The following is a 20,276-nucleotide window of genomic DNA, read 5'->3' on the forward strand; positions in this document are numbered from 1 at the left end:
AGGGTTGAAGGCTAAGGCATTTTGGGACAACAGTGCATCGCAAAAAACGGTGAGTACACCATAACGTTACATGGTATGCATCAAACACCTCGATACAAGAAATGAAATTGACAAAGCCGACTGCCTTAGTAACACAAGATTTGAAGCGGCTTCCATGCCATGTTCTTGCGTGCTCCATTCTGACACAGAACGTCTCAGCAATATGATACCATGAATCTCCCATTATCATACACACTATGACATTATAATCACCATCTAAAAAAATAGTGCGGTGGTTAACTTAAATCACCGTTTCAGTTCATTGGGGACATCAGCTGAAAGTATGTTGCTGTTGCATGACCAATGGCGCAGAAAAGTTTTTGGCCGAACTTGGGAGTTCAGTGCAGAATGAGCTTAAACCATTACCCCACAACACGACCGGGTACGACACAGGCGTGGGTTTGCATTGACTGTGGGGGAAACTGTGGAAGCTGAGCGCATAACAGGACCGGCATTGTGCATTGAGTATCTTCCATATGATAGTTCGGCCGATCTCATCATCTAACGGGGGAGTCGATGGGTTGACTTTTCCCTCTCATCCCTTCCCACGGTGACTTCTGGAAAGAATAGGTTTGGGGGGAGGGAAAACGGGTCAAAGTAAGAAGACTTTGGATGGCTATGCTGGGAAAAAAATAAGTTGCCCATTCCTTTGGGCGTCAAACGAGATAGAACACCGGTGAAGAAATGGCCGACTCAGTTCAGCGTGATGACCGAGTGCTGGTCGGCCGGCCAGTGGGAAAATACATTTCAAAACTCCGGTCAGCTGAAAGTGGCCGGCATCTACATTGCAACGGCGACAGTAAGCCCTTTGGAGCTATAGCCTGAAAACAATCATATGAAGGTTTATTTGAATACGAACGCATGAATTGCAACGCGCGTAGTATATATAAATGTGAGGTACTGCACAGATAAATTGGAAGTGTAGTTACACTTTTCAACACTTATAAATTTTCTCGTCCAGCCAAAGAATAAACCTAGCATAGCCTAGCCGCTCAACTCAGTCACCCCCACATATTTGCAATGGCTTGACAGTTCAACAAAATGTATGCTCGCCCGCATCAGCAAAAGCAGGCAATGCAATGTGCGACATGTCTTGAGGCACAAGTTATTATTTTTGTTTCTACAATTGCTTTCCTCTATGGGTGTTAGCTCATTCAAGGGACCAAGTTTAACGCGCGTGCTGCATTGCCATAGAAATGTCAGGCGAGCCTTTGAATGTCAGCATACGCACACAAGCTTTAAATGGGTCAGTGTCCGGTTGAGCGGCCATTAGGGCGTTAGGTTGTTTTTTGGTTTTTTTTTTTTCTTTTTTCAAAACTTATATCTACAATCACTCACGTCGACTTTAGCCATTGGTTAACCTATAACTAGACTTACACAAGCAATGCGTGACTGAAGGCAACGGAGTGACTGGCGTTAATCAAGCACTACACTACACTACATCCAGTGTGATTATCACAAGTGTAACACTCCGTTTGTGAAATTAGGTATTTGTGTTCGTAACGCACATTGGCCGATCTAGGTTTACTCAGACGCATCCTTGAACTTGGATCAAGAGGTGCTCACGCTAACGACAAAATTTAGTGGTGAACAAGGTCGAAAGATAACGATATACTATGTGACGAATGTTTATCGCTAAACGCCATATCTCGTCCCTACAAGATAAAGCCATAACGTCCATGTCCCAAACCTGCTCTTCGCCACGAGCCCCGAAAAGCAGAAGGCTGTAATAGTATAATGAACGGCATTTATCCATTAAGAATTTTATTTTTCCTTTGTAGCAAATATCTAGATCATGACTGAGCAACTCTCGGTATGTGAACTAAATCTAGATCAAGAAAAAAATGAAGCAGTATGCCTTTCACCACGCTGGCAGACAACAACAAAACGCACAACCCTCCTCGATACGTCAATGTCCGCATGGGTCGAGGTCGCCACAATTTCATATAAGGCAAGTCGTTTGACTGGGGACCACCATGCCTAGCCGTTACAGACGTAACTATTCTCTAGGTGTTCGCATGTGGCTGTAAAGGATTACTGTTGGATTGGAATGCCGCTTGAATGTTTTTTTTTTTTTTACCACAAGAAGAATATAATGGTGCAAGGGCATCATGTGGTCATGGCCTGGTTGTGCAAGAAGCCATACCAGATGTGTACGGAAACTTTAAAATCTCAACTTGCAGAAACAATAGTAACCGAATGGCACCTTGCAACAAAGATCTCCGCGGCAGCAATAATCGTTGAACTAGGTAGGATACGCATTGATTATTTTCAACTAAGGCTAGTGTGGATAGGAAACACCTGGTCTATCCTTAATGCAAGGAAGCCTAGAACAATGGAGCATTGGGCAAGGCATTGTGATCGGTTTTACTACATTAAAGGTATTCGCTTCACAAAAATAAAACAAAATGAGTTCCCCAAAACCTTGTCGTTTTCCAGTGAGGGTTTTACAAGACGTCCTATACACAAAAAAAAAGAACCATACCAAAGTGGGATAGATGAGTTGTGGCCTTCGCTCGTGGCAGGCGGTCTGTTAAGGGGCTCGTACACTATGTTTAATAACTGTCTGAACTCGATCTGGCGGGTTAGCATCCAGTGATTGGAATCTTTTACTCCAGATTGTTACCATAACCTTGTTTTGTACGAGCGCGGCGGGAGCTTGCATGGGTCAATTGCCCTTGGGGACAGCCAGCACGGTGAACACAGATGGTAGATAAGCAAGCTGTCGATGGAGCTTCCCATTATCGATATTGAACAGCACTGTGGAGTTCCCATCTTGAAATGACAACCTGACTGTACCCCCATTGTCAACCGTAGTATAATTTCCGTACTGGTCATTCAATCTGTCCTGTGGAGGTGCCTCACATCTTTGCACCATGAGATTTGACAACGCCGCGGAAGACATCAGCTGGTTACAGTGCTAGACAACCAAACAGAAATGGTTTCGTTTTGAAAAACCGTAGTGCGTGGTCGTACATACATCTTTAAATGGGTATGGACCAATGGTATTCAGCCCAATCCGATAGCCATGTGTCCAAATTACAGATGGACTGTAGCACAGAAGTCACAGAAGCGTGGCTGGCTAGCTGTATCCCACAAACAACACATCGTCGTTAGAGTTTGAAATCCCCCCATACTGTTCTCCATGGTGGATTTGACCCCGCAGTGCTGAATGAACCTTTTTTCAAAAGTTAGACTCATAATGTCCGCATGGGTTGCCAATAGTGAATGCAGCTATCACTGCGTATGATCACTGGCGTTGCATCTCCCTTTGGATCTGTCAAAATATTGAGAGTGTGCATTGGTTTTAAAAGTATTTCACCGTGCCGAGCCGCACCATTTTTTTGTTCACCGGTGAGTTCAACTGGGGGAGAAGGGCTTTCCCATGTTGAGCTGAAAATATTCACACTGTGGGGTAGAATTTCCAAAATTGGATCAGTTACCGCCCAGAAATTTTGCTCCAGTAACCACGTCCAGCCAACTGGGAGAGTCTCCTCCCGCTGCTTTCCCTAGATTTTGTCCCAACGAGGCTTGAACTTTACTTGGCGCTGTCCCATTCATATAAATACCTTCTCCAACATCGTCCACTTTTTGATTCCTTACCTCAGGCAGCTGGCTGATCTCATATATACACACTTTCCCTACATCTTTTCCCATCCCTAGTAAGAGTCACTCAAAATGCCCAATTCTGGTGACTATCGCATGTACGTGCTCTGCGCTTTGGCTATTGTCAATTCTGCCACCAACGGTTATGACGGTTCTATGATGAACGGTCTTCAAACCCTCACATACTGGAATGAATGTATGTTTCTTTCTTTTTGAACTGTTTACACGTTGGTTCATGAGTTAAACCATCATCCTCTACTTTAGATTTCAATTTCCCTGACGCACCCACCCTCGGTCTCCTTAACGCCATCATGTCTGTTGGTGGTACCATTGGTGTCTTTGCTGGTCCTCCTGCATCTGATATTCTCGGTCGTAAGAAGGCTATCATTCTTGGTTCCCTCATTATGCTTCTCGGTGTCGGTCTTCAAACCGGTGCTGCTAACAGTACGTGTTGAAAGCCACTTTTTCAGAATATTCAGCCCCCCTCCCGTCCATAACTAACAAATGCTGTTTTTTTTAGTCCAAATGTTCATTGCTGCTCGTTTCATTCTTGGTTTCGGTCTTGCCATCACCTCCAATGCTGCTCCCACTCTCGTTATTGAAATTGCCCATCCCACCCACAGAGGAAAGATCACTGCCTTGTACAACACTATGTGGTACCTTGGTTCAAGTAAGCAAAAGTTCAATGTATGACAAAAAAGTGTTCATGATCTCAGCCAGTACTCACGATTTTATTCTTGGTTTCAGTTATTGCTGCCTGGACTACCTTCGGTACCCTTCAAATCAAGAGTGACTGGGCCTGGAGAGTTCCTTCCGTCATTCAAGCTTTCCCCTCCATCATTCAGCTTTGCTCCGTTTGGTTCTACGAAGAATCTCCCCGTTGGCTTATCAGCAAGGGCCGTGACGAAGAGGCCTTGGCTATTCTTGCTAAGTTGCACGCTGACGGTAACGATCAAGATGAACTTGTCCAACTTGAATACCGTGAAATTAGACAAACCATTGCTCAAGAAAAGGAAGTTGCAAAGAGATCTTACTTGGAACTCATTGCCACCCCTGGTAACCGCATGCGTCTTTTCATCACCATCACCATCGGTTTCTTCTCCCAATGGTCCGGTAACGGTCTCGTCTCTTACTATCTTGGCAAGGTTCTCGACTCTGTCGGTGTCACCGATCCTTTCACTCAACTTTTGATCAATGGTATTCTTCAAATCTGGAATTTGATCTGTGCTGTTACCGCTGCCGTTGTCGTCGACAAGGTTGGCCGTCGTCCTTTGTGGCTCGCTTCCACTGCTGGTATGCTTATCTTCTTCGTCCTTCAAACTATCTGCACTGGTGTCTATACCGAAAAAGGCGTTTCCTCTGCCGGTACTGCTTCCATTGCTATGATCTTCTTGTACTACATGTCTTATGATGCTGCCTGGACTCCTCTTACTGTCTCCTACGTTGTCGAAATTATGCCTTTCACCATTCGTGCCAAGGGTATGGCTGTCCAAGGTCTTTGCGTCAATCTTGCTCTCTTCTTCAACTCCTATGTCAATCCCGTTGCATTGAAGGCCATCGGCTGGAAGTACTACATTGTATACTGCGTCTGGTTGGTCTTCGAACTTTTCATTGTCTGGAAGTTCTATGTTGAGACCAAGGGACGTACTTTGGAAGAACTTGCTGAGATCTTCGATGGTGATCAAGCTGCCTTGGTCATCGCTGAAGCCAAGCGATTGGAAGCCGTTGGTGCCGAGAAGATTAACAGCGAAGATGCTGCTTACGGTACCGAGAAGGTTTAAATTCCATATTGGCCCCGCTTGATGCGGATGGAATACACACATCATAGTAATCCTTATTTTAAATACTTTATGTTGCTACTTCAAACAGTAATTTCCAAGCCGTAATCTTTCATACATTTGAATGAATACTGGACTTGTAGACTATCTCATGAAATAAAGAAAATATAATTTTCAAGTTTCATTATATATGGTTATAGTCTCGCATTGAATGGTAGCAGAAAATACTTGCCTTTGGCCTGTCTTGTCTTGATTAAAGTGTACGGCAGCGGCTGGACTTGTTTCTGAGTGGCTGACTATTGAATGATTTGGTGACACTTGTAGTCTTACTGTAGCCTTGACCATTCAGATGCTGTTTCATCACCAAGTAGACATGTTAGATTCGGGAGCTGTGGATCTGGTGATGTCGACATTAAAAGTTGAAAGCAGCTGACTGGTGAGAAATTCAAAGAAAAGGAGACTTAAAACAGTCGATCAGTTTGCGCAGTTGGATCATAAGGCCGCCACCGTCAAATCGATTTTGCCTGTACAGACGAAATTATACGACCCAAACAGTACAATTTATGACGATACCATACGACTTCTGTTTGATTGCGCAGTTTTCAGGAACAAAATCTCGCATAAATAGCTTTGTTTTGCTGTGCAAATGGCGCTCATTTTTTTTATTTTGGGAGAACTGACACCACCAAGCATGACATGGTCCAAAAGTTAAAATAAGATGCATGGTAATGGTTTTAAAAATATCCTCATATGGGATCTATTGCTGGACTCCATTCCCTATTTTTTGCTTCCCAGGAGAAGCAAATAACACTTGTCTCTCCTGCATCTGCCGCCCGCCCGTCTATAAATTATGAAAGAGAATTCGCAACTTTATGTCCCTACTTCTTTTGCCTTCCATGACCAAATCATTTCTATTCATCATCTGGGTTTGCCTTTTGGCATTCGTGGTCGCTAACCCTCCTACTCAGCAAAATATCATCAAAAACTTCAAAGTATCTCCTGAGACCGTAAAGCCTGGACAACATGTTCATCTTACATGGGAAAGAGTTACCAAGAAGTCTGAGGTGCTGCAATTCTTCATTGGCCATTCTACTGGTATGGGCCATGCTCCCCAAAAGCTACTTGGAAAGTGAGTATAGATACCTGAGAGTTGGTACAAAACTAAAGCAACTAAACGGTATGTCACACTCTCCGTAGGGCACACATCAAAGACGAGAAGGCTGAAATTGAGATTCCAAAATCGCTGGTAAGTACCTGTTAACAATTGCTGCGCACTCTGCTTTTTATTTTTACCTTTTCAGTAGCTTTAAGGAATTTCATGTGGCTTCCAAAAAGCATTACTAACATAAATTTGCATCTGCAGACGCCTTCCACTCCTGGCAATATCTGGATAGTTGAAGTGATGATCAACGAAAAAGGTAGCTTGTATGATGTTGAAACCGTCAACATTCATGTCAAATGATGGTGAATAGCACAACCCCATTGTACACTTGAAATTTCGTTTCCTTTCTCAGCTGCTCTTGATCATAGCTTAGTAAGGTTTCATTAATATAGCATTGTTTATTATGCAGTCGTAAAATTTCAGTCGTAAAGTTTTTATAAAATAAAATGCAAAATCATATATAAGGTTCATTGGCCTATATGTTACCAAGTTCATCGTACGAGTTAACCTATTGGTGTTAAATGTTTTGGACAGCACGAGACCCTAGTAAATAACTGGCCCAAAAAGCTGCAATGTTGAGGGAAGGGCGAGCGAACAAGGTGACCAAGCCGGGTCCAGGACATACGCCGCAAAGTCCCCATCCAATACCGAACAAAGCTGAGCCGATCACTAATTTACTGTCGATATTTTTCTTGGTGGGCCAGTCGAAGGAAGCATTGAATTCTGGCTTTGCTTCATTTTTCAAAAAGAATTGATAAGCAATGGTGTTGGGAACAAGGCCGCCGAAAACAACCATCATCAGCGAAGGATCCCAACGTTGAGGTCTTGTCAGATCTAAGAATCCTCGAACTTTATCTGCGTTGGTCATGCCCGAAAAGTACAATCCGAGGGCAAAGGTCAATCCTGAGAAGAAAGAGACCACCACTTGACTCGTAGCGTTGTTGACTTTATTCTTCAAGATGGTTGGTAAGAGCTTGAAAATAGTTGCTGCTACGGCGATACAACCGAGGATTTGACCGAGTTCATCGTTGGATGGGTAGCTCGTACCATAACGATACGGAACACCACCAGTCAAGTAAACTGTTATCACACCGGTGGTGAAGAAAGTGGCAGAAGCGACGATTGAGCGCTTGGAAAAACGAGCAATACCACACAACATGTGTCCAGAGGTGCATCCAGATCCAAGCTGTATGAAAAAAAAGCTATCAATACACCATTATGCGTGCGTGTGTGTTACCAAGTAACACACAAGATTTTTTTTTTTCTTTAAACAAATAAACGTTTTGGGACTTCACCTTTGTGCCAGCACCAACAAGCAAACCTGCAATCAATGCTTTTGCCATACTGAATGGAAATACTGGTATATTTTGTGTGGCTCCGTTACTGGTCCCGAAGCGCAGGGTCACTGCCGTTGCAGCCATGCCCAGAATGAAGAACAGTCGACTTGGTGTTGAATCTCCCCAAACCAGCCCATTCACAATACCACTTATACCAGCCACTTTGCCGTTATAAGCAGCAAGAGCAGTGGTACTTGCAAAAAGCAAACTTCCACCAAGAAGAGATTGAACTGGAGTGAACATGATTGAAAGCGAGCTCTCAAGCACACCGGCCTGGTTTTTTGTTTTACTCTGACTCCTACTTTTCGGTGTCGCAAATCCTGTACTGACAGTTTCAAAATACAACAATGGTGTAAACATTTTATCACACCATACGTGGCAGCAATGGCATCAAGACAAGCCATATATTCCAGCTTTTTTTCCGGATCAAAATCCATACTCTACACTACTTTGGACTAACTGACCGGCTATCCATCATATCGGAACGTCAAGAAGTTGATGAAGTAATCAATTCGATAAATTCTCCACGTGACAAGTACATTCACGCTTACTACTTCACAATGCAAAAAGGGAACGACTGACAATCTAGGTGCTTCGCCATTCCTTTCAAACTATCCCAAATGTCTGACACCAAAGTTATTCTGGTAAGTCTATATAACCATTGTTGTTCTAATGGATGGCCCGAGGCATGACTAGTGCTGACCTTCATTCTTTTTACCCCACATAACTTTATTGTAGCACTCATACGCTGCGACCCCCTTCGGTAACAAAGTCCAATTTGTCTTGGACTATAAGAAAATCCAATATAGCTTCGTCAAGATCCCCATGGTGGCCGACCGACCTCTTCGTGCTCCATTGGATGGTGGATATCGCAAGACACCTATTCTTCAAATTGGCAGCGATATCTTTTGCGACACACATATTATCATTCAAGAACTCGAACGTAGATGGCCTACTCCTACTCTCTTCCCCAAGACTCATTCAGGAGCAGATATCACCGGTATTGCCTGGGGAATGACTGCGTGGACTGACACATTGATGTTCAAGGCCGTGGCTGCCCAACTTCCCATGTCCACTTTCCCAAAGGAGTTTGTGCGAGACCGAGCAAACTTCAATGGCTTGAAGGATATTGATCCCAAGAAAGCGGATGCCATCTCTCCCTACGAAGCCGAGAGATTGCGTGCACAGTTGTCATGGCTGGAGGTTCAATTGCAGGGTAAAAAGTGGGTCCTTGACACTACTGATGTGTCCTTGGCCGACTTCAATGCCGCCATGCCTGTTTGGTTTTTGAAATCGTTGCGTAAGGATCAGCTTTTGGAGGAGTTCCCTTCTGTGAAGAGCTGGATAGAACGTTTCTTTGCTGTTATACCCAAAGGTAAACCAGCCAAGATGACTGCAGAGGAGGCTTTGGAGATCGCCAAGAACACACCGTCAACTGCTCAAGAGGCTGTCGATGTCAAGGAGCCCAACGGTCTCAAGCCTGGCGATTTAGTAAGGGTTACCCCCATCGACACAGGACGTATACCCGTGGTTGGCAGTGTTGTCAACAGCTCAGCAAATCATATTGCTTTAAGACGCAAGGATGCTGAGACCGGTATAGAAACGGTGCTTCATTTCCCCCGATCTGGATTCCTCGTCATTCCTGTCAAGGGCAAGATGTAATAGCAATTTCTTGTATTTTATTGTGTATATATAGGTCTGTATATATACCAAAGTTTGTATTCCTTCCAAGTTGTATCAGTCATGCGAAAGGGACGGACAGTCGGTTGGTTATGCGCCTGTGTGGTGTCCAGTGATAATGCATCCTTGGTAGTTACAACTAAATAAAAATAATAGTCCTGCTTGGTTAGGTCTAACCATAACAATGAAGATATGTATTACAATGGATTCAACGAAATCCGGTGTTTTTATTTTAGTGCTGTACAAAGTGAATCAGAATCTATTGTGAGATTATATATAAAACATAACCCGTTTAAAGGTCAAACTTGTTGCCTGAGGCAGATCGCTCATCACCTCCAACAATCTGTGCTTTCCATGCAGCAGGAGCGTTTTCAACTTGAACGGCACCGTTGGCAACGGAGATCTTGACAGTCTCGTTTCCAGCAGCATCAACAATGGTAGCAGAGCCAGTGGCATCCTTGGAACCAACAACAACGGTGAAGTCCTTAGTGTAGTCATAATCAGGCTTGGTTTCGTCGGAACCGAGAACAACGACGTGGTTTTCACGGACCAAGATGGGAAGAGAAAGGAAGTCGTGGTTCTCCTTAACCCAGCAAGGACCAACGCGCTTCTTACCATCCAACAAACCAACCCAGGTACCAGCTGGAACGTAGTATTCGACATCACCAGTATCGTTGAAGATAGGGGCAATCAACAAACTTGGGCCAAGCATATATTGCTGGTCAAGGGTCCAGACAGTACGATCTTCAGGGAATTCCATGAACATAGGTCTCATGAGAGGAGTACCGGTCTTGTTGGCATGGATAGATTCCTTCCAGATGTAAGGCATGAGTCTCATCTTAAGCTTAACATACTTCTCCAAGACATCGCAGGCTTCCTCATCAACAATCCATGGGACACGGTAAGAGCTGGAACCGTGAAGACGAGAGTGAGAAGACAAGAGACCAAATTGGACCCAACGCTTGTAGATAGCACCGACAGGGTTGGTGAAGTCGTTACCGCTGCCAGTCTTGAAACCAGCAATGTCGTGAGACCAGAAACCAAATCCGGAAACAGCGAGGGACAAACCAGCACGAAGGGTCTCAGCCATGGAGAACCAGCTAGTGTCACTGTCACCACCCCAGTGAACAGGGTATTGTTGACCACCAGAGGTAGCACTTCGGGCGAAAAGACAGGCATCACCCTTACCACGCTTTCTCTCCAAAAGGTCCCAAACGCACTTGTTGTAGAGGTGAGTGTATTGGTTGTGCATTTGAACAGGGTCGGATCCATCAAAGTACTTGACATCCTTCCAAACGATACGTTCACCGAAATCAGTCTTGAAAGTATCAACACCCAAATCCAAAAGGTGCTCGAGCTTAGACTGGAACCACTTGCAAGCATCGGGGTTGGTGAAGTCTACAACACCCTTACCAGCTTGCCAATCATCAGACTGGAAGGAGGTACCATCCAATCTCTTGACAAGGTAACCATTCTCATCAGCTTCTTGGAAAAGACCACTTTCTTGAGCAATCCAAGAGTTGATCCAAACGCAGACCTTAAGACCACGCTTGTGAAGGTTATCCAAGAAAGCCTTGGGATCAGGGAAGTAGTCAGCATCGAACTCGAAATCACACCATCTGTAAGGCTTCATCCAGAAGCAGTCAAAGTGGAAGACGCTAAGGGGAATATCACGATCCTTCATACCGTCCAAGAAAGAAGTGACAGTCTTTTCGTCATACTCTGTAACGAAGGAGGTGGACAACCAAAGACCGAAAGTCCACTGAGGAGGCAAACCGGGACGACCGAGCAAAGCAGTGTACTTTTCCAAGATAGCAGCAGGGGTAGGTCCATAAATGACATACCAAGTAATGCTCTCTCCTTGAACGGAGGCTTGGACACCACTCATCTTTTCGGATTGAACCTCAAATGACACAGCTTCAGAGTGGTTGAAGAAAACACCGTAACCCTTGTTGGTCATGTAGAAAGGAACGTTCTTGTAAGCGATACCAGAGCTGGTTCCACCATCCTCGTTCCATGTGTCGATGGATTGTCCGTTCTTGACGAAAGGACCGAATCGCTCACCCAAACCGTAAACATATTCACCAGGAGCAAGGCTGAGCAAAACTGACATATGGTTGCGAATCTTGACAGTGCTCTCCTCATCAGTGGGGTCAACGAAACTCTGAGTAGCCTTCATACCATCATACAAATCGGTCTTGGCCATGATCCAGGATACATCCAAAGCCTCAGTAAGAAGCTCCTTCTGCTCACCAGTATAAGTAATCTTGAAGTTGTCGGCTTCAGTGCTGATATTTGATTTGAGAGAACCAGACTGAATGCTAGCGTTGTTCTGCTCAGCCTTGATGTCGGCAGCAACGGTTTCAGCATCGTGTACAATAACCTGCTTGTGGGCTCTGTTGATAGCAGTGTGGTGAGTAGCCTTGGTGGCAATGACATCCTTAGCTGGGGAATAAGTCTCAAGTGTGATAGTAGGACGGTTGAGAGTATCACCACGGTGCTTTGTGTGCTTAGTAGTGCAAAGAGCACGAAGGGTGTTGTCGCCCTTCAAACCAATGCTTCCAGGAACCGTCTCTCTGGCATGTGAGAATGTCACGCCTGCCTTATCTCTCCAGCAACCGTCAGTGAATTTCATGGTATCAAATTCGAGTAAAGAAAAAAGAAGAGAAGATGCGAACGATTCTTTTGCTTTATAAATGATGAGGATGTTTTCTAATCAATCTTAGTATAAAATTACCAGTCCCGCTGTTCGGCTCCCCAACCATTAAATTTTAACTTTGCACAGGAACATGAAACCGGTATTTTCTGCAGGCCCACAGGCACTCACTCAGAGCGCCGTTTGTTAGCATAAAGCCGGTCAGCAACCATTTCAAAAGGAGAATATTTCCATCGTTCGTCTTTCACACAGTTATTCTATCGTGGCTGAACTCTAACTGTCAGTCCTGGCAAAAACCATAAACTCTAAACATGTCCAATTGAATTCTGCGTTATGTCACAAGGCGTCGTGTCTGGCCTGACTTGTCAATGATGATAATAAAAAAAAAACACTGTCATGATTGCCGTCTGGTATAGCTATTGGTTCAACGTATAGTCCATCTGCAAACTCACCTTCTTGGACATGATATTAGTGACAGCATTGACCGTTCCCAAGTTTAGCAGCTTCCCGAGGCTTGAGATTACAGAAGTTCACATGACATGATGGTTCAGCATAAAGTCATAGTCTAGCAGAATACGTTACTAGTTTGTGATGTATTAGATGCTATTATCATTTACCAGGGCCATTACGATCGCCTCTACTGGTTTTTTTTAAGGTTGCAACTGAGATTATATACGCTGAATATGAAATGTGGAGAAAGTCAGTGCATGTCAGAAAGTGCGTCACAGAAGTTATTCACTTCAGGTGCCATTTTGAGCTGATTTGGGTAAACCCATACACTGTATGCGCATAGCCATCGACAAAAACCATCTGACAGGATCTGAACTGAACTATAGGTGACTCGAAACCGTCAACGTTCTGATATCTACGCATTTTCTGGCGTCGTTTGATAGTAGAAGCGGGGAATGGGCAGTTTACGATATTAAGAACGACAAAACTCCTGATTCTTCAAGATGACTTCTCAAATTCCGACCCAGCTTTCCTCCATGGAATTGCGGAAAGTTGATTATGTAAATTTCACTCAATATGAAAAAGAGGCGGGCGAATGTAACAGTGAGCCTATCAGCCAGAGTAGCACAGCCTCGTGAACATCTTTACGCAAGCATAATCGCACAGCCAAGAGAAGTGAGTGGCTACAACGTGGAAATCTGATTTTTATAGCATTCCCAAGCGGTTAGTTTGGTAGCCGTGTAACCCGTCTAAATACGGCGTGTGTCCGTTCCTCGGAAGAACGTGTAATTTTACCAAGTCTCAAAATATCGAATCAAAAGTCAGAGCGGAGATAATGGTAAGAGCAAAAGGCTTTCTCAAAGCCTGGCGAGGAAGGTTTCAACCAATCGGCAGTATTTACAACGTCTTACTTCCCTTTGTTCCGAGGAAATTATTACCCCGGATGGACAAAGATATCACCATTCATTTGCGTTCGTCGTACACAGATAATAATGCGTTATTCAATTTTGAACACCAGTAGTCTTGTCATCTATGCATATCAAGATGGATAGGTCCAAGTAAGTTAACATAGTTTCCGGCATTAAGCTAATTTGGGCACTTGGTAGGTTCAGAGAATGTCTACCGACTGTTACAGGCAGATCTATGCCTTATCACCGATTTATTTAGACCAGCCTGGTTCGTTCATCAGCACGGGTGGGGGTGAAGAGAAAGGAACTTGCCCATTTCGGACGTGCGTGGGGATACAGGTTAATAGACATTTCATTTGCTTTGAACAGGCAGATATGTAAATAACCATGTTGATCTTTGTCTTGTATACATGGTACGGTCATGTTTTAGGCGTCAATATCTTCCTGAGTCTGACCCGAGCTCAATTCATATACACGCTTCCTTCACAAAACTTCTACGGTGTTTGAACTCCACTGAGGAAGCTGACTTTTACCATTTCCGGTATCTTGTAATTGTGGAGATGTGTGGGGACAATGTCAAGTGATAAATCTGATTGCCGACTACCAGCGTCAAACTTAGTATATAAGTCAGCTAGAGAATACGGTTGGATGATTTTTTCATTCCAACTTCTTTGTTATTTTCACCTTTAGCTGTGCTTAGGTTAAAACATGAAAAGCGCAAATTTCTTATGGTTGTGCGTGGTCTTGGTCTCCATCGCTGGTGATGGTGTCAACTACGAAAATTGTATGTACACAAAATGCTCATTATAAAGATGACAAACATAAATTAACCCCACCCATGCTCTGCGTTTAGCTTTCGCTGGAGGTCTTGTTCAACAGGATGCTTTCTTGAATCATATGGGATGGACTTCTGAGACGATTCCCGAAACTCTTAGTCAGTTGATTGGACCTATTCAATCTCTTGGTCAGGTAAATGCGTCGGAACTCGGATTTAGCCAAACCTTGTCAGATTTTATACTAACTTCATGGTGATAACAACAGCTTGTTGGTGGTTTTATGGCTGCTATCTATAACGATGTTCTTGGTCGTAGACATACCCTTTTGGCTGGTTGCGTTATTACCTGCATTGGTAATGCTTTGCTCATTGCATCTCCCAACGTTCCAGCTCTGCTTATCGGTCGTATTCTTATGGGTGTTTCTGCTGCTTTCCTTAATAACGGTGTCGCCATGTACTGTTCTGAGGTTGCTGAGCCCAACACTCGTGGTACCGCCAACAACGTTCAATTCTTGTTCGGTCAAGCCATCACAATCGCCGCTTCCGGCATTAACTTGGCTATTTCCGGCCTTCCCATCACTGCTAACTGGGGTTGGCGTCTTGCTTGCTCCGTTATCTTCGTTCCCATGGTCACTATGGGTGTCAGCATTTGGATTGTATGCCCTGAATCTCCTAGATGGCTTATCATGAAGGGTAGATATGACGAGGCTCTGGAAGTCTTGCTCAAGATCCGATCCGATGGTATCAAGACTGAGAAGGTTATGCTCGAGTACAACGAAATGAAGGCTGCCGTGGTTTATGAGCAGGAACACAACGAAACCAGCTACTGGCACTTTGTCAAGAACAAGGCTGCTATCAAGCGTACTTTGATTGCCATGTCTTCCAGTTTGTGGTGGATTTTCAACGGAAATGCTATTTTCACTTGTAAGTGCACTGAAAGATTATTACGTGTGAGCGACGCCTTTTTGTACCATACACTGACGCCATTGTTTCTCAGACTACTTCAGAACCGTCTACCTTGGCGCTGGTATTACCGATACCCATACCCAATACCTTCTCACCCTTATGAACAGTTTGCTCGGTTTCGTCGCTACTTGCATTGGTGCTTATGGTATCGATAAGTGGGGTCGTCGTATGGCTGGTATCACTGCCACTGGTGTCGCCGCTATTTCTCTCTTCATTATGTGCGCTATTTCAGTCCGCTTCTTGGATGGTCAAGAAATGCCTAGCCGCGCTGCTGGTATTGCTTTCATTTTCATGTATAACTTTGAAACCACCATCTGGCAAGCTACCTGGAACACCATTGGTATGCTTTACGGTGCTGAGATTTGGGCCCCATCACTTCGTGCAAAGGGTTTCTCTCTCGGTTGTTTCACTGGTATGGCTGCTGGTTTCGTCTCCACTTACACTGCTGTTCCTACCTATAACCATCTTCATGGTTATACCTGGCTTCTTTATGGTGGTTTCTGTGCTCTTGCTTGCTTCCAAGTCTGGGCTACTTGGCCCGAGACGCTTGGTAAGAACTTGGAAGAAATTGAGTTGTACTTCGACACTGGTGCTGCTAAGCAAGTTCGCAATGTCATGGACCACAAGGAAGAAAATGGCGCTGACGACAAGCTTAGCGTTACTGATAACGAGAAGGAGGGCATTGAGATTCGCTCCGATTAATTGAAATCTCTTTTCCTAAAATATTTCTTCTTACTCTGGTTCTATTCACTTATTTAAAAAGAAAGGATCGCTTTGTTATTGTATGTTTATGTAAGATAGTACAGACTAAATTCCAACAGTTGTGAAATACTCTCAAAGGCCGTGGTTGTGACCAATGTTCAATGTCACCTTACTACGAGCTCAGAGCCATTTTTTTTAAAAACGTTATTTAGTAATAATATGTAGCAAGGTTTTAATTCAACCTTCTATTAATCCATACGAATGTGCGTTGCTTGTGTTTCTTTTTTGCGGGCCACCATTGTTCTCGGACTATAACTTTTGTATGATTTGATGGCGTCTCAGCTTGGAAAATTTGGCTTAGTTGGTCCCTCTAGCTCCGGCCACATTCACAATGTCACTCTATAAATTGAACAGATCAGTGGAATACTTTACTTCAATCGCTCGAATTTACTTGAATCGGCTATGACATCTTCATTTGAAGGGGTTTTCAGGCGTATGTTAACTGATCCTCGCCATGACTGTTTGCAGCCGAAGACACTTCAACTCCACGATATCATCATACCAGCGAGCTTCACGTTGACGGCTCCCTCTTCTATAGCTGTCGGAAACTAGCCTTCTTAGGCATTTATAGACTACTCTGCACGCCTAATTACCTCAATTCTTTTACACTAAGGTAATATATTATTAAGAAACAGGGACAATAAGGAAGTGAAACTAATAGCAGCCGCCCGGAACAAAAACACATTTAACCACGCGGAATACTCGGTACTTCATTATAGTCCTTTACGCTTCACTACGGGTGGACCACGTCTAGTATAGAACCAAAAGGAAAGTGATAGATGACTTCTAAATGGTAACTCGTTAGGTCGTTCCAAAATGAAGGTACCCTGAATATTTTCTTGTTTGAAATCAGTCAGATAATCTCATGTATAGAAGCTTCGATAGATGTTCATGTAATGACTCAACGTGCCGGAAGCAGTGTAATGATTCACGCTACTTTATTCGCTAAATGGCTGCGTCTGAGCTTGAAGCCTGCATGCCACCACTCGAGAACGCTTCTTGTTTGTTTTCACGGATGCATGGCCACTGTAAATACGTCTGTAGGTCATCTAGAAACCGGATCTTTCCGTAAATATAGCGAAGTCCAGATTATTTCAAGTCTTATAAAAAGTACCCACTTTCTTTATTTCGTGTTCTCACAACATTACGCAGGATGTCAACTGAAAAAATCACTTGTTTATTAAACTGGCACGCAACTCCATACCATCTACCACTGTTTCTGGCTGAAAAGCTCGATTACTTCTCGGAAGAGGGAATAAAGGTAGCCATCCTTGAGCCTAATAATCCCTCGGATGTTACTGAAATCATTGGATCGGGTAAAGTGGACCTTGGTTGCAAAGCTATGATTCATACAATCGCTGGCAAGGCTAGAGGTTTCCCCATCAAATCTATTGGAACCCTGTTGGACGAGCCTTTTACCGGTGTGGTATATCTCAAATCCAAGAGTGGAATCACTGCTGATTTTCAAAGTCTGAGGAACAAGCGTATAGGCTATGTTGGCGAATTTGGCAAAATTCAGCTGGATGAACTCACTCGCCATTACGGTATGACTCCACAAGACTACAAGGCTGTTCGTGTTGGTATGAATGTGACTGGTGCCATTATCCGTGGCGAAATCGACGCGGGTATTGGCTTAGAAAATGTTCAAATGGTGGAATTGGAAGAGTGGTCTGTCCAGCAAGGACGCAGCCGCGATGATGTCCAGATGCTGCGTATTGACGAACTCGCGGAATTGGGCTGCTGCTGCTTCTGTTCTGTAAGTGGCCGCTGATCTACAATTTCATACGGGCCAACACTAACGAATGTATGCAGATTCTGTTTATTGGAAACGAAGATTTCATTCGGGCAAATCCGGAAAAAGTCAAGGCGTTTATGAAGGCTGTCAAAAGAGGTAGTGAATATATGTTTCAACAGCCAGCTGACGCTTACGAGTTGTTTGTGGAAATGAAGCCTTATATGAACAGCGACGTCAATCGCAAAATTTTTCAACGCTCTTTCCGCTACATGTCTTATGACATGAAGAATGTTCGAAGAGACTGGGATAAGGTTACAAAGTACTGCAAGAGACTAGGTATTGTGGATGATGGATTTGAGCAGAACCAAACCAACGATTTTCTTACTTGGTCGTTGAACCCGGAAGATCCTGCTGGGTTCATCCACCCCACAATTGAAACTGGCGTTTTGAATAAGTGCAAAGGTGATTTGTGCAAGTCTGTCACTAGCGAAAGGGTAATACCCATTCAAGGTGAGTGCGATACTTTTTCAGCATTCGGTACAGGTTTATCTTGCTAACGTTTTCAACCTATGTCATTGCGCCTACTATGTTTTATTGGAACTTGTGGTATGTTACTGTAGAGCAGTTGCAAGATGGTCGACGCTAGGGGTGCCTGTTACATCGCCAAATTTGGTGCTGTACATGGCTGAGATCATACTCTCAATACCTGATCAGGTTAGGACCTGCGAAGGGAAGTCGTCGACCCAATTATGCTAGCCATTATATTCTTTTCAGATCAATAAATAATTGAAATTGAAAAATGCGTAGGCTCATTAATGAATATGAGTGTTTGTGAGTGCGTAAATACATATGTTGTATCGCATTGCTTGAGGAACAGAATTTTGGTGTACCAAGTATATCAGCGGGCGAGCCAGTAGTAGTATGCAAATGCACAGAGAAAGGGATGCTGACAGTAAACAGTTAAACAAGCAAATATGCTTTAATGAGTAATAAAGACTTGAGATTAGCAGTGACGAAGTTAAAAATACTACTTATTGTGTGGAATTGAAGGGAACAAGGCGGCATCAATATGGAGTTGCCGGGATCAATCGCCCATTCCTCCCGGTTACCATTAGCTACTTCCTACAGAGATTGAGGTTAGCTCTTTCCCACCAAAGCAGGTTGAAAAAGTCAAACAATGGATATGGCATTCGTAGCATTGAAGCCAACAGACATTGGTTTAACGTTAAACCAACTTTGCCGACCGTAACTTAACCTTAACAGACACTGCCTTCTGTGAGGAATGCATCCTATCTACTATACCAGCTTCTCATACAAAATTATAAATAGTAAAAGATAACTCTTATTATGCGGAAGATACTTTGTATATTGGAACACCAAAAGGCAGTAGGGTTGATTTGCTATACCCCACGTTTTTTTTTTTTTTGATTTAAGACCATCGTCCGCTCCAGACTAAATGATATGAGACCGACAACTAATGAAGCTGTACCTAAAGCGTCATTTCATTCCAATGATCAAATGGAACTTTGACACTTCATTATGTTACTTGTTTATTACCTATTCAATCTTTATTGGAAACACGGACCATTATATACCGGTGAGCGATGTGCTTCAGTGACTATGGACTGAAAATATAATACTGAGCCAAACATGGCCTTTCATGGGAAATGTATATAAGTGGTGTCATAGAATAAAAGGACATGCCCTTACTGTACCTTTTACTTCAAATGCTTCAAATCGAGAATCCATGTCAAGAGTCGTATACTGGAGAATGTGTAAATGGTTTTGGGAGTTTAAAGTCTTAGTCACTTAGGCTTCAACGGAGAAAATGTAAATTAATGTGACTCTTCTTCTCATAGTGGTAGTCTTAGACATACTTTTCATTCAAAGGTAGATTTGATGGCAGTTATCATGCTGCCTCTCACTACCTGCAAAGCACAAAAATAATACACGATTACCAGTAGCAAGTATACTTCGTTATTATATGTTGAAGGAGGCAAAGATTAGATATCGACATCCTGTAAGATTTAATGCGCAGTTCCACTGGAGACCAAAGATCCCATCGGAAACAGATGTAGTACCAGCTGTGGCTCGACGAGAAAACCTGGGATGCCGACAGGGTAGCACACAAATCAAAGCAGCAAGCGAAGCATCTGTAAAAGCTCAAGCCTCAGTACCTGTTTAAGTGCGCATATATGAGCTTTGTTGTAAAACAAAACCATTGTGCTCTGTCTGGCTGAAAACTACCCCGCAAATATGCACCAGCGGACATATCAGTAATCATGGACAATCTTGTTATGTTTCCAATAGCTTATACTTTATGCACCTTGTTGACGAAGATCATCTGAATAATTGCCCCTTCCGTTGAGGCCAGGATCTACAGTTAAGTGTATATGAAACTGCGCAATGCCGATACCCTTTA

The 20,276-nt window shown here is 43.6% G+C and overlaps 7 protein-coding genes across 7 annotated transcripts; 5 read left to right on the forward strand and 2 right to left on the reverse strand.

Moving 5' to 3' along the window:
- The first annotated feature begins 3,358 nt into the window (after positions 1 to 3,358).
- On the forward strand, positions 3,359 to 5,512 carry K450DRAFT_212247 (uncharacterized protein). Its single transcript, XM_051584803.1, has 4 exons — positions 3,359 to 3,841; positions 3,910 to 4,089; positions 4,166 to 4,315; positions 4,393 to 5,512. The coding sequence occupies exons 1-4, from the start codon at positions 3,718 to 3,720 to the stop codon at positions 5,424 to 5,426; spliced, it is 1,488 nt and encodes a 495-aa protein (XP_051442915.1). The 5' UTR covers positions 3,359 to 3,717; the 3' UTR covers positions 5,427 to 5,512.
- Positions 5,513 to 6,318: 806 nt separating this feature from the next.
- On the forward strand, positions 6,319 to 6,994 carry K450DRAFT_249857 (uncharacterized protein; the record flags this gene model as incomplete). Its single annotated transcript, XM_051590470.1, has 3 exons — positions 6,319 to 6,552; positions 6,621 to 6,669; positions 6,787 to 6,994. Coding segments are annotated over 3 exons (382 nt in total), but the record flags the coding sequence as incomplete, so codon positions are not given.
- On the reverse strand, positions 6,737 to 8,566 carry K450DRAFT_249858 (uncharacterized protein). Its single transcript, XM_051590471.1, has 2 exons — positions 7,881 to 8,566; positions 6,737 to 7,771 (listed from the first exon to the last, which is right to left on the reverse strand). Exons 1-2 carry the CDS (start codon positions 8,280 to 8,282, stop codon positions 7,103 to 7,105), a joined length of 1,071 nt encoding a protein of 356 aa, XP_051442917.1. The 5' UTR covers positions 8,283 to 8,566; the 3' UTR covers positions 6,737 to 7,102.
- Positions 8,543 to 9,584, forward strand: K450DRAFT_200813 (uncharacterized protein; the record flags this gene model as incomplete). The annotated part of the gene is made up of 2 exons (XM_051584643.1): positions 8,543 to 8,566; positions 8,661 to 9,584. 2 exons carry the CDS (start codon positions 8,543 to 8,545, stop codon positions 9,582 to 9,584), a joined length of 948 nt encoding a protein of 315 aa, XP_051442918.1.
- A 310-nt stretch (positions 9,585 to 9,894) lies between these two features.
- Positions 9,895 to 12,237, reverse strand: K450DRAFT_273424 (uncharacterized protein; the record flags this gene model as incomplete). Its single annotated transcript, XM_051593085.1, has 1 exon — positions 9,895 to 12,237. One exon carries the CDS (start codon positions 12,235 to 12,237, stop codon positions 9,895 to 9,897), a length of 2,343 nt encoding a protein of 780 aa, XP_051442919.1.
- A 2,435-nt stretch (positions 12,238 to 14,672) lies between these two features.
- Positions 14,673 to 16,059, forward strand: K450DRAFT_177094 (uncharacterized protein; the record flags this gene model as incomplete). The annotated part of the gene is made up of 2 exons (XM_051584258.1): positions 14,673 to 15,315; positions 15,389 to 16,059. The coding sequence occupies 2 exons, from the start codon at positions 14,673 to 14,675 to the stop codon at positions 16,057 to 16,059; spliced, it is 1,314 nt and encodes a 437-aa protein (XP_051442920.1).
- A 1,083-nt stretch (positions 16,060 to 17,142) lies between these two features.
- On the forward strand, positions 17,143 to 18,583 carry K450DRAFT_249868 (uncharacterized protein). Its single transcript, XM_051590472.1, has 3 exons — positions 17,143 to 17,875; positions 17,932 to 18,364; positions 18,475 to 18,583. Exons 1-3 carry the CDS (start codon positions 17,273 to 17,275, stop codon positions 18,498 to 18,500), a joined length of 1,062 nt encoding a protein of 353 aa, XP_051442921.1. The 5' UTR covers positions 17,143 to 17,272; the 3' UTR covers positions 18,501 to 18,583.
- Positions 18,584 to 20,276: the final 1,693 nt, after the last annotated feature.

Source organism: Umbelopsis ramanniana (genome assembly GCF_025399195.1).
Source record: "Umbelopsis ramanniana AG unplaced genomic scaffold K450scaffold_44, whole genome shotgun sequence".
NCBI lineage: Eukaryota > Fungi > Mucoromycota > Umbelopsidomycetes > Umbelopsidales > Umbelopsidaceae > Umbelopsis > Umbelopsis ramanniana.